The 14,288-nt window shown below is 36.6% G+C and overlaps 1 protein-coding gene across 1 annotated transcript; it reads left to right on the plus strand.

Annotated features, from left to right (window-relative positions):
• Positions 1-7,768: 7,768 nt before the first annotated feature.
• LOC139728482 (glutathione S-transferase 3, mitochondrial-like) lies at positions 7,769-13,186 on the plus strand. The gene is made up of 5 exons (XM_071639421.1): positions 7,769-7,939; positions 8,793-8,857; positions 10,649-10,706; positions 12,203-12,275; positions 12,838-13,186. Exons 1-5 carry the CDS (start codon positions 7,817-7,819, stop codon positions 12,936-12,938), a joined length of 420 nt encoding a protein of 139 aa, XP_071495522.1. The 5' UTR covers positions 7,769-7,816; the 3' UTR covers positions 12,939-13,186.
• The last annotated feature ends 1,102 nt before the right edge of the window (positions 13,187-14,288 follow it).

Genomic DNA, 14,288 nt, shown 5'->3' on the forward strand with positions numbered 1-14,288 from the left:
AAGAAAAACTTTCCAGAACCATAATCACTTCAAATTTTGCTCCTTCAAAAAATTTCAGCCAAGAAACAACTATTTCATACACTGTATATGCTGTTAAATGAAATGAGAACAGAAAAAAGATGCAAAATCTGACTGACATGTTTGTCAGTTTATGGTTGCCATGGCAACCAGCAATATCAAATATAGCTAAATTATATATCAAAATGTTTGCAATAAGATTTTAGGAAAAGTCAACAAATTTGGTTGAAATCGGATTAAGGGCGAAGGAGTGGCAAATGAAAATCTGGTAGGGGGCACAATGTGCCCCCCCCCCCCCCTTGGGCTTTATATAGGGTTAAGGCCCGTTTACACCGAGTATACGATACGGGCCCGGTTATGGCTATGATGGTGCGCCAAAAGGAACCGTGTCTCGTTCTTGTTAAAATATCACATCCCCGCTAATAATTTTGTTACAAAATTAATCTTCTGTTATACTGTTCATTTTGTTACTTTTATTTCGATATAAGAATAACAGTGTGGGTGATTTTGTAACGAATTACTGATTCTTTTTTTTTCTCTTGGCGGGAATATCAAAAATACACTATTCGAGGTATACGGAAGTAACTCTGAATGCAAAATAAAGAAGATAACATATTACTAGTAAGTCCACAAAATGAATCAATTCCATACTTTGTATAATTACTCGTGCACGTCACGAGTTCGACCTTCATAAGTCATTACTACCACGAGCTACACACTAAATGAACAAGGTCCATGAGCTCACCATCGAGTATAAACAAGGAGGTTGTATAAAACCTTTTTGGTATAAATAGGCCCACGAGCTCTACGGTCCACGAGCTCTACCTATAGGAAAACAAGGCCCGTAAACCATGACCTCGACACTGTATTAAATAGGCAACAAACAAACAGACAAACAAACAAACATTGGTCTCGGGGGATTTTTTTTTTTCGAATAGTGCCGAGTTTCTAGGCCTTATTTGCCTAGCGTCGAGCTCGTGGGCCATATTTGCTTAGTGTATAGATCTATAGTGGACCTGTTATGCCTAAAACTGAGGAGCTCGTGGGCTGTATGACTCATGGGCCTTAATTGTAACTCATGGACTTTTTTCAGTGTCGAGCTTGTGAGCTATAAGACTCCTGGGTGTCGAGCTCGTAACGTTGCAGCCCGATTAATGATACGAAGAATGGAACTGAACCATTTTTTGTGGATTTAGTTATTATGTTCAATCTTCTTTATTTTGAATTATTTATAACCCCATTCATTGTCATATTGCTCCATAAAGTCCATAATAATTCAACAGAATCTGAAAGTGTCGTGCCAAGGAGAAAAAGAATGTTGTCATTATAATATGTAATGCATATATACCATATATTATATTAATATTATTTTGAAGAAGACTGTACGACCAACCAGAAACGAAACATAATAAACTTTTATTTTCCTTATACAATTGACATCTCTCCCACGTTAAAATGAAGGAGGCAAACTTAAACAAACAGAATTATGGACATTTCAATAAGAAAAAAAAAGTATCATATTTCGCAGTTGTTGGTTGTTATACTATGATTACTATGATTATGATCACACGCAGTATAGGTTTTGATGTCGGTAGTCATTTAAGAGCTGACATACATATATGCAATGTATAATTTTTTTTTCTTAGTAGTATTTTATTTAGAAAATGACCTCTGATATCTGAATGGAATAAGAAAGATTGGTAGGTTCACATATCTCAAATTGACACTTACAAAGAAACAGTTGTTTTGTTTTTGTTTTTTATGTATGCCTGTTAATGAAATTTGTATTTTTTATATTGTAAACTGACTGTTTTGAGTGCACCAGGTGGGTTGGGGAGGATGGCCTGAGGGCCTAAGTCATTTAGTTGGCTCTTTCCAGACCCGGGCTACCCAACCTGGTGCCCCCTTACCACTCCAATGTACAATTTTCTGATTTCGAAAAATGTATTTGTGATTGAAAGCCAAATCAAATAATAATAATAATAATAACATCGATATTGTGTCACAGTTATATCATTTTGGCCAATTAGAGTCAAGACTATACAATTTTGATTACAAACAGGTCAAGCATAACTGTTGTGGTACAGTGACTGTATATACACCACGATCCTATACGGAAGAGTTGTGAGGTGAAAACGCCATTACACATGTTTACTTTGCCTGTCAATAATGTTTCAATGTGACCAAGACCTGAAGACTATTTCGAAAGTAAAAGAAACACAAATAATAGGCGCAATCTTTTTTTTTTCTAAGTGCATGTGTTGTCGGATTTCGAAGAAATGCAATGAAATCGAAAATGTTGTTTTTCTTTCAATTTACTGACGATGTTTATAAGTTGCCAAGAACAGAAACGAAAGTGCAAGAACGTTCTTCTCTCTTCACTGATACAGTCAGTATCCTGGTGGATCAAAATGGAGTTCGTCTGTTATGTATAGATGACTCTTTTTTTGCATCATCCATCCCACGTCTAAAAACATCACGTAATTTTAAAAAAGGAAACTTATAAAAAAAGGTCATAATTTTATGTATTTAGAATTACGGGGAATCATTTCTCTCCGTACCACAGTTCTAATTATTGTCCATTAACGTCATGTTTTATCCGTCTGTTGTCGAAGCCTGCTCTGACTAGGGGTTGATAACGTCAAACACCTGTAACTATGCTATACCTTTTTTTTCCCTCCCGCATTAATAAGTCTCTTGATCTTACAAGAAATAAAGCAATTTCAAATTGTGACCTCGTAAATGATCTCTTGTTTGATAGTTTATCACAGCTGTGAATGTGTCCTACGAATCGAAATCATTATAAAGCTCAGTATCAACTTTGCTTCATTCACATCACTACCATGACCACTGGTGCAGTGTTTGTCGGTACGCCTATAAATTTCTTGGAAATTTCTACATCTTAACCGTTACCCAAAACTGCAGTCATCCCCTTTCATCCCTGCGACTTTTCATCGGCCTACCTTTTATATCCAGTTGTAGTTGAATGGGAACATTTTCCGAAGCATTGTAGTCTTTACTGTTTGCACGCATTTCGTGAGTAAATGCACAAAAGAGCAGTGGTGATGGAGAGAAACTTCAATGATCTTATGTGCAGGCCCAAGTCAACCCTTAAAGTTACTGTTAACCTTTGGAAGAAGTGATTCAAAAAAAAAAATTAAGATATCACTTTTGATGCATATGAGTATAGGTCAGTTGTATCACAAAACATCCTGCCCTATAAAATTTGTGCATTAAAGCCTAAAATATAAGGGAATATCACTGTTTTTTCTCATTGAATCATATAACTGTGAACGGTTTATAGTCTGGAAATATTTTTGATACAACTAAATTGTTCACATTTTGTATACTTAACAATACTTAACATCGGATATACTGGTTGAAATTTTTACGTGATTTCTATCCCCAACTCACATTTTAAAACTATTTTGAAGCACTAATGCTGGGTTTTTGTTTCATCTGCAAATGGCAAATTATGCCCCTTTAAAGGGATGGTATATATATAATATGCTATGTTGAGATGGTTCTTCAGGTTTCTAACTTTTTTTGTGAGATGATGAGAAGCCTCTACTGAAGTATGAAAGTGCATACAAGTGTAAGAGTGATTTAAGTTTTTTTGATGAAAATTGGTTTTGAAATGGCTGAGATATGCAAAACAAGCAAACAAAGAGGTCCTAATAAAACGAGGCGAGATCCGCCTTCTATAAGGACCATTTTTTACTTTGTTATGGATATCTCAGCCATTTCAAAACCGATTTTTCATCAAGTTGACCTCGTATAATTGTAAGCTCTCTGATATTTTATAAGGGGTTTCTACTTACCTCGCAGAAAGTTGAAATCTGAATCCCCGTCTCAACCAAAAGTTACCATCTCTTCAAAGTTCGTGTGTCCCTTTTCCAACCCTGAATATTAGATTCCTTCTTCAAAATAGAGAGGGAATTAAAAAAAAAGAAATATCATATTTCCGGTGAATTTATTCGAACCCCGAAGAAATTCCCACTGATATCCTCTTACGAAATGGGATCGTATTTTCAAGTGACATGGAGTTAGTTTTTCACGAATAACAAATCAAGTGGGCGAAACGTTTCACTGACGCCGGACCTGGGACCGCCGTCATGCCCGTCAAAACTATTAAAATGACAATAAGCCAAAAAGTTATAGAAACCAGCACGTAGGTGGCGTCAATATTCGGCACACGAATCGTACGCCAAAAATCATCAACAACAACAACAACAGTTTTTCATTTTTTTTTAACCCTGCTCCTATTGGTGTATTTAGGCCTACATAAGATTTCTTACATGATATCAACCATACACATTTGTGTAACGTTTGCAAAGGAGATTTATGACCTCAAAACACCTTGTCACATCTAATGGGGAACTCTTTAAAATGAAAAAAAGTAACTTAATATTGGACTTTTTTTCATTGTTCAGCTACACCTCTCCTCCAAAACGCCACTTACACACAACACTGTTTTAAGAAGGTAAATATTTCATTTTTATGTTGTGTATATGGCTAAAGATAAGAGATGATAATGAAAATATTGTGAAATAGCACTTATGATGACTCATTTATAGCCACTCTTCGCTATTCAGCGCTTGGTTTATGATGCCACGGAGCGCAGCTCAAATAATATAAGCCTACATAGTAACTACACCTGCCGATCCCACTTCGAGCAAAATGCTGAATCACGGTTTATGTTATGATTCAGGGTGCAGTAAAGATATTGTAAATCCATATCGCCCTTGACTGTGTGCTGCTGTTTTGGGTTTGCTTTTTTCTTTTTCTTATTCCTGAGTGTGCACAGTGTGAACGGGTCACGTTTTCGGCGGCCTGCGAATGTGTACTGTATTATAACCGCAATCGTCATACACACCAACACACACACACGCACACACAATGCAGTCTTAACTGTTTGATGTACGCGCGCCAATTTAACGTACTAGTACATGTACTACGTATGCGGTGCTCTGGACCAATCTACTTAGTATGCGGAAGGGCTTGCTCAGTCGGCTGCTACCGAAACTCATCAAAAACCCCGAGTAATCGACGAAAAAAAGGTATGTCATCATTTCAAGAACTGGAGCTTCGTTTGGTCCTGATAGTTTTCCATACGCCACCACGAAATGACATTCGTACACTCGGGGTGTCAAAACACTGAACTCTACAGGCCTATTACCCTTTTCCTTGCTATACAGCTAACAGACAGCAATGACGGTACAGGACAATACTGCAGCACAACCATAATACACGTTTGTACTATACTACACAGCTACATGGCTGGTGTAAGAGATAACAATTTATATTCTATGAGCGCCAAAGCCGGTCGTACCATAGGTGCGGCTTGGGGCGGTATTCTTTCATTACTCGTTCCTTCAAGCTGTGTCATGTATTATTGCAAGTCGTCGATGCATACGCAGACACAGTCGCCGCTAATGCATCTGAAACTGCCTTTTATGGTGCATGCTAGGCACACAACCCTTGTAATACATACATTTACGACCTTAGAATACACTGTATCTATTTCCATGGGCGAAGTTATTTGGTGCCTAGGGAAGGCATGCAGGTTTTATTGTGAACCGCAAGGTACATAATGTCCGCACGGCTCTTGTGTAATCCTCATCAGCTGTCGTATTTGATGATTCCCCCTATAGACGAGTGCTTTCATATGTCTAAAGCAATGGGGACAAGCTATGTATAATTCGAGTATAATGCACTAAGGAATAAAACCAGGGACTCGGGTGAGATATAACAGCGACTCCCTGATGTAAACGAAGAATCGTACTGATGTCGACGGGCTAACGTTTTGGTGGCTATATACATGTAATTTGAAAGCTTGTGATTGATGCGAGGGATTGTCGTAGCATTGCCAATGACCCCCATATCCCAAGGGACTGACTCTGTCTAGGACAGCCTTACATGCTTCCCATAATTTGCATGACAAAAATGCTATCACGTTTCCGCTTCTGATATTCAGTAGTGATCGAGTAACGTAGGTCTTTTGAAATCTGGTTTTTTTTTCCATGAGAAGCTACAGATCACATCCCTACAACTAAAAAATAAAAAATACAATTAATGTGTCAAACTAGATCAAATGACATAAATGTAGTTACACTATATCCTATTATATATCTATAACATTTTACCTACATTTGTGATGTTGTATTTGTTTGACATTGTTACGTTAATTTGGTTATTCTAATAATATTGTTACGATGCTTACGATGTGATTGTTGACCCTCAGTGCCCTAAATCACCATCTCGACTCTGTACACGAATACAACTAAGTTGTATAGGCCTCTGTGCTAATTTATCACTATGAGAGGATTTTTCTGAGATAATAGTAATTAATTATAACCAGTATTTATATAGCGTATTTTCTGTACAGACTCAAAGCGCTTCATCAATTTCAACAAACTACAAGAAATCAACAATATTTGCAAAACAAAACAAAAGAGACAACACAAACAAAACAAAGCAGACGAACAATGACATTAAACTTGTCAGGATCCGGAATTGCAGCATTTATCATCTAGATGACAGCGGTATTCGACCGAAACGGAAAATAACAATGCTCAAGCACAGCTAAGAACAACTACACCATGCATTCTTACATGTGTATGAGTATATGAGCTACGAGGATTGGAAAACTGCTGTAAAATTGATGAATTACCATTCATTTTCCATATTGCATTCCGATCGGCCTCTCTCTCTCTCTCTCTCTCTCTCTCTCTCTCTCCCCCTCTCTCTCTCTCTTTCTCTCTCTCTCTATATATATATATATAATATTATATTTATTTATTTATTTGTTTCCGTGTGTGGGCTTGAAAACCTTTTGCTTGGTACTTGTTATAGGGCAGGCTCTGAATTTTGATTGATTTTTCAGTGTTTCGAAGTTCATTTTCAATAGCATATTTTCAATGGTCAACCCTGGGAACCTCATTGTAATCTAAACGCCTAGCTTGGTTTCATTTTAATGACGACTCGTGCTACGACATACTACCATAGCACTTCCTTGATCATAATTTATAGTCCTAGTGTGTGTAAATCATATAAAATAGCCTCCAGTCTATTCCTGTGAATATACTAGTACTATGTTTTCACCAAAATAAGTTTCCACCTTCCCAATGTTTACTAGTCGTCGAAAAATGAGACCAAAACAGGCGCACTCAAATTGGTTTTGTTCATTGCTGTGTCCTAACTAATCATTTTGAAAATGTGCAATTGAAGATTTATTGTGGACGCTCTAGTACATTATTCCCTACGTATTCATCCTTATGGGATTGATGAATCCGACTTCAGAGCATTGTAACTTATGGCAGCCATAACAAGGGGGGGGGGGGGGTCCAAAAAGATCCGAAACACTCTCGATGGGTTACGTAATGAGTCAGTTGCGTCGCTATGACAGTGCATAAGATTATCTTTTGTTAGGCACAGTTGAAGTCCCCTCCCCCTTACAAATTATCATTATATAAAAAAAGTACCAAACCGTACTGTTGGTCTATAGCGTGAGCGCCAACTCACCATTCATTCCTGCTGTTCTTCAAAGTTACCTAAAAGCAACTTGTCTTTTCAGTAATGAACTCTTATACGAACTATTCTCAATATTCTTTTCATTTTCAGTTTACTGAGAACAGGTTAAATACGATCAGAATGGAACCTAACTTTGATTAGATGTGTTAAATTGTTTCTTTATGTCATGTTGATACGACTTTTTTCACTCATTCTTTTTTTTCTTTGTTCCAGACAGTTTACAGAGATTTCCTACATCCTGTGATACTGCTCAGTCTTTGCAACCATGGCAACAGTAACTCTTTCAGCCGATTTCGCGTACGTGATGCTAACCGGAGTCGCCAGCGTCTTTATGCTCGGCTATTTGGCGGAGCGAGTGGCGATGGCTCGCAAGACTCACAAAGTTGAGGTACATTGTAAAATGTATTCGATCATATATGATTGCTCTTATCCAGTTGCAAGTAGAAAAAAAAGCAATGTACGAAACCATTATGTTTGTGAACATCACTTGAGGATTTGCAAGCTAAACAAAAGACAGGCATGTATGCGGGAAAAAACCCCATATAATAAACGTGTTGTCAATTTGACGCATTTTCCATGTTATCTGGTCAAGCAGAATTTATATACATGTATGAAGTGTTTCCTAATCAAAGGAATAAAGATTGTGGCAGTATAATGGGGAAAAATATTTAATTATGCTTGTTGGACGTTGGTCATAACGAAAACAGGGGCCGCCGAACTGGTCCCGAGGGGGGAGCGGCTCTTTAGCCTCTTTTAAAACTTGCAACAACAACAACAACAAAATATGAAAAATACAAAATGATAACAAAATCATTTACTCTCCTCGGGTGCTGCCCGGAGATTCTTTTTGTCGGAGTGTGGGGGTATGACCCTTGACCTCCTTCAGTCCTTAACACCCCCCCCCCCCCACACACACACACACACACAAACAAACAAACAAACAAACTAAAATATGATGTTCCTCGACCCCTGACCCATTTCCGCCACTGCGACAGTTTTGAATTACTGGCACACTTCAAAGGCAGGTCTGTATACGCAAAGGTCCATAGACCAACTTTTCACACTCTGTTGTTTTGTTGTTGTTTTTTTTCTCTCTATTTCTCTCTCCCTCTCTCTCTCTCTCTCTCTCTCTCTCTCTCTCTCTCTCTCTCTCCCTCCCTCAGGTGAGGAAATGACGGTTCAATATTCGAGTACATCTGACCTTCTTTTGATTCTGACCTCTTTTCTCATCTCTCTTACAGTATCCCACGATGTACAGCCCGGATAATATGCTCTTCAATTGCTTCCAGAGGGCCCACCAGAACACGTAATTGCAATAAGTTTATCATTATTCTTCAACGCCCCCTCTCGCTACATCTAAACGATCATAATAATCTCATACCCTTTTGATATTAAGTTCCGTGATCGCTCCACGCCCACGTTCGTAGATTAGAACCTTCGGAGTGTTTAATTTGTCAATGATGTTGTCTGTCTACGTGACTACATAAAGGCTTCTCGATTCAATGTAAAATTTAATTTGGTTGGGATGTTTTGGTTTCGGTTTTTTTTTTCAATTTGTATCATTTTCCAACTGGTGGGGTACAGTAAATATCCTACGGAATTAGTTGTTAAAGCATCGCATCGATTGCAACGTAAACGAGGACTTCGATCTCAATATTGACAACGTCATGAATATCAATTAATCAGTTCGTCATGACGTCATGATTCTTTATTCTTAATCATTGAGTGACTTGGATTTTCCCCTCCTCACTGTTATTAAAAGGAACAATAGTATGCTCCTATTACGTCATGGTTCTTACTTTCAACTTATTACATTCAATGTTAAGAACGCAGAGATGATTTTGACTATCATCACCTGATTCTGATGCGCATTTAAGAGCTTACTTTCTGTTTGACAAATTAACTTCCAGAGCTTCGTTATTCGACCGAATGTGTTTGAAGAAACAGCGTCGTTGCATACTAAACTGATTCTAAATGGCGCAGGTCACGTCTGACACGTGTCTTGCAGCTGCTGTTCTGTGCTAAACGGTTTATTGTCACTAGCTCCAAAGTCTAGTTTACACAAAGCGTGAAAGATTTACTTCGATTTGAAGTAGGCTGACGATAAATTTGCGTGATCACCAAGTGGAACAAACTTTTGGCAAGCCTGCGAGTCACAAAGTTGGGTGCACATTCATGTGCAGTATCGTTTAAAGAGGAAATCCACGCATATACAGTAAATAAATCTCGCTAGAAAGAGGAGAAAACTCCCTACACAACAGAACGATAGAAAAATGATTAAAAAAATCGGGTAAGAAATAAAGAAGATGTGACATTTTGAAATTTCAGGGTTTTTTCAGAAAATATTTCCTGACCAGTCCTTGTGAATATTCAAAAGCAGCAAATTGACGTTGTCACGTTCTCACAATTTCTTCCTCATTTCATTTACGTAAATGACAAAAATCTCATACTTTAGCTGTATGATACTGGTAAAACTTGTCTTTGTCTTAAAACCACCAACCCAATATAAAAGAACGAAATGCTAACTCTGATGTATCTGGTTTGGAAACATGCTGGCTGTTACTTGTATTGGTTAAAACAAGAAAAAAACCCACTTTTTCTGAATTTCATATATATATATATATATATATATATATATATATATATATAGTTATATATATATATATATACATATATATATATATATATATGTATATATTTATATATATATATATATATATATATATATATATAAAACATACATGAAAAATTGTGAGTGTATGACATCATGAACTCGCTCATTTGAATATTCATAAGGAATGGTCAAGAAAAGTAATGTTTTTTTAAAAATGTGTAATTTCAAAATATCTTCCTTTTTTCTTATCCAATTTTTATTTTCATTCTTGTATCATTCTGTAGGGAATATTCTTTCTTGTAAAGTATACTTTTGGGGTCGATTTCCTCTTTAATTCCCAATGACTCGGTACGACTAGTAATCACTGTGAAACATAATGTACTCTATTTCGTCGCAGAGGACGTTGTTTCATATCAAACTGCAGAGCCCCATTGCGGCTCTGTCAAATTCTATATTGACGCAAATATTCGTTTCGTGTCGCAGGTTGGAAAACTATCCCCAGTTTCTGATGCTACTCTTTCTGGCTGGTATCGGGTTCCCGGTAAGAGGAAACTTTTTATCTTCGTCGATGTACCTTTATCTGATGTACATTATTATCGGGCTTTTTATGTTATGTTATCGTCTTCTATCACTGCCGGTGACAATGATGTGGATAAAATCCGTAGTTAAAAGACACTCTGTAGTGCCAGTGACGGTACGATGTGAATTATCTGGACCTCATCATGACATGAATGATTATAAGGCAAAAAACTTGAGCAATATCAGTTGACAAGATACTCCAATTTCACTCTAAATTCACTCAGTATTCACTCCTTTAAGAGTGAATATTTTCACTCGATTTTTTTAGAGTGTAAACAAAATACCTTCACAGATGTTGTCCAAAAAAAAAATATAGAAACACGAGCGGCCGGTGAAATACATTAGTGTATACAGTGTAGTTCACAGTTTTTTGTTTTGTTTTGTTTTGTTTTTTTTAGGCACGTATATTTTGATACATGATATATTCATATTTATTATATAAGGTCAATTTTCCTTTATAAACTCAGTAAGCAAGTTGGATTTTTTTTTTGTTTATCCTAGTTGCAAACTGATATTATTTAGTCTCATTTCTTATTTTCTCATTTTCAGGAACAGTTCTGCTCTGTATGATGTACGACCTATTGTGTTATGTTAATGTTATTTGTTGTGATTGTTACCTTGCATGACACTTGTATGTGTTTACAGGGCCCCCTGGAAAACAGTACTTGATTACTGACGGGGCCACCCTGTATGAATAAAACGAAATAATAATAATAATAATAATAATAATAATAATAATAATAATAATAATAATAATAATAATAATGATAATAATAATAATAATAACAGGTGCATTAAAATCAACTTTTAACGTTGTTGGTTTTTTTGTTGTTGTTCAATTACTACCATATTTCTATTGTTTGATGTAGCCGCTTTACCTCATGTGAAATTGACAATCGTTTGATGACAGTCCTCATGTGTAAATGTATACCCTCTCCCGCCATTTGTTCACACTTTTGTAAGCTTTAATCCCACAGTTGTTGTTGTTGTTGATTTGTTGTTGTTGTTGTTGTTGTTGTTGTTGTTGTTGTTGTGTTTACTTCAAATCCCGGAGATAATTGTGATCGGCAATATTGACGTTTATACAAATCCTATTTCTACCTGATATCTAATCTAACTCGGTATCAGTTTTACTCGTTTGAAAGTTTTGCTGTATGCTGTAAGCCCTATGAAATCTTCTCATATTAGACTAACCCCATTAAAGAAATTCTTTCTTAGCACAATGAGCATGAAATCCTCTTTGTTTAAAAAAACAACAACAGAAAGTTTAATATTAACACATCTTTAATAACAAAATAAGATCAGCAAGTCAAACATGTACATTTTACATCTTATGGCAAACTCAACTGTTGATAGACTTTTTCGTCTTCTTTCTTTATTTCTTCCGTTCATTCGTTCTTCCTATACATAATTACAGTAATGTATTTCCTTGTTTTTCACATTCATTTGGTCCTTTAGAGAGCAGCCTCTGTGTGTGGTTTGGTTTGGATCGTGAGCCGATTCAGCTACGCTCATGGCTACTACACTGGAGGTAAGGTTTACGATTTGCCGGATTATTTATAGTTGTTTAGCATGACCGTATAAATGGAGAGACGGTGTTTACACTCCATTCCAGGCAATAAAGCTATGCTGCAGGAAAAATGTGCCAGTATCATGTAAAAAAACCCTCGAATATAGGTCGACCTTGCACAAATCGAAGGGTCAAAGAAAAATGATACCAAGGGCACTATGGATATAGATATGTGTATTATTCTTTGTGTGTATAAGGTCAGAACTTAAAGTCTGATTTATGAAATCCCATGCACCTTATCAACTTACCCAGTCATGCTTAAAATACATCACCGTTTTGGTTTGTTTTGTTTTGTTTTGTTTTGTTTTGTTTGTCTGTTTGTTTGTTTGTTTTTTTTTTTTTGGGGGGGGGGGGCAGGTTTTAAATGAATGTTGAAACCGCATGACTCTCTATATTCTCCATTTGGGAGTAACTTCTTTGTATGATTGAGCATATATGGGGCCTACATAAGGAAGTTTAATTCTTCATTTACCATGTATTTATAGCGGTCATTTTCCGTTTTATCTATTCCATGCGTTTGCAGAGCCAGCGAAACGACTGAGGGGAGTCTACGGATACATCGGTCTCCTTGGTTTGCTGGGGCTGTCGATCACCAACGCACTTCGTCTTCTCGAGATCGTCTAATAAGGCGATGTCGAAGCAGAGGTCGCATTCTTGGCGAGCAGCCTGCAACTATAACAGCTTTCGATCTAAGTCTGAAAACTATATTTTGTTAGTTTCTCCTAACTCTATACGTAATTTAACTGCATTTAGCATTCCAAAGTTACTTTCTTTGTTTATGTACTTGATTGAAGCCTGAAATGTTATCCTTGCTGACTGCTGTGTTTTTTTTCTTTTGTATGTTTCACCACAATTTTAAGGAGTGATTATTTGTTTTGTTTTGTTTTGTTGTTGTTTTGTTGTTGTTGTTGTTGTGGTTTTTTTTTTTTTGGGGGGGGGGATAAGTTTTGTTTGTTCTAGCATAGGAATCAATGCTTACTGTGGGACTCCTGACCACTAAATGTGAATAGGATTGCGACCTGTTGTTGACAGGTACTGTGTACAAAAACATTGTATAGGTCCTAGCACAGGTGCGATTTACTGTACTACAAACAAGAAGTTTTTGCCGGTCGGTACATCTGTTGATTTCGCTGCGGCCCTGTCTCTTTGTTCATAGTATTCTCATATCATAAATATCGAAGGGAATTTCTCAGTCTCCCTAATCATAATATACATATATATATATATATATATATATATATATATATATATATATATAATATATATATATATGCCATGTGTAATATTTTGGTTAACTTTACTGTTAATTATTTGAATGGCATCAGTAATACGTATGGTGTGAACATAGAATAGAATAGTATAGTATAAAATATAGTAGCACAGATCTGGTTAAAGTGATGTGCTTAAGTGTGTCGAAATTCATTATACATTATTTTGTACAGTTATATAGTGTTTGTTTCTAACCAATTTCTGCCTCATTTCAGTCTTTTACTACATATGAGCTGCATTTTACCGGCATTATGTCAATCATTACTGTGTGATTTGTAACCGTAGAGATACTTCGCATATACTGAGAACACTGTATGTTTGTCCCCCCCCCCCCCCCCCCCCCCCCCCATCAAATCCATCTAACAACTTACTTTTACACAGGTGTTAAAAATAAGTTCCCACTGATGAAATGTATACCGGGTTTGTGATAAAAATACATGTAATACTGATCATGACTGCGATGATTCTTATTTCGTCGTCCAGCGCATTGTAATTTCTCTTCGATACACGAAAGTTGCTCTGCCCTTGGTCTGACGATGTGCATGTATTAAAGAGATGGTATTGTTTTAGTTAAGATGGGGCTTTAGGTTTCCAAATATTTGTGAGATAATGAGAAACCTCTAATGAAAATAAAAGAGCATACGGCCAAGTTATCCAAAACAAAGAGGGTTTTTGGATACCTGGGAAATTCCCACAGCGATACTC

This window comes from Diadema antillarum, unplaced genomic scaffold (genome assembly GCF_040938485.1).
Source record: "Diadema antillarum isolate AM-2024a unplaced genomic scaffold, OU_Dant_1.0 seq00000182_RagTag, whole genome shotgun sequence".
Taxonomy (NCBI): Eukaryota; Metazoa; Echinodermata; class Echinoidea; order Diadematoida; family Diadematidae; genus Diadema; species Diadema antillarum.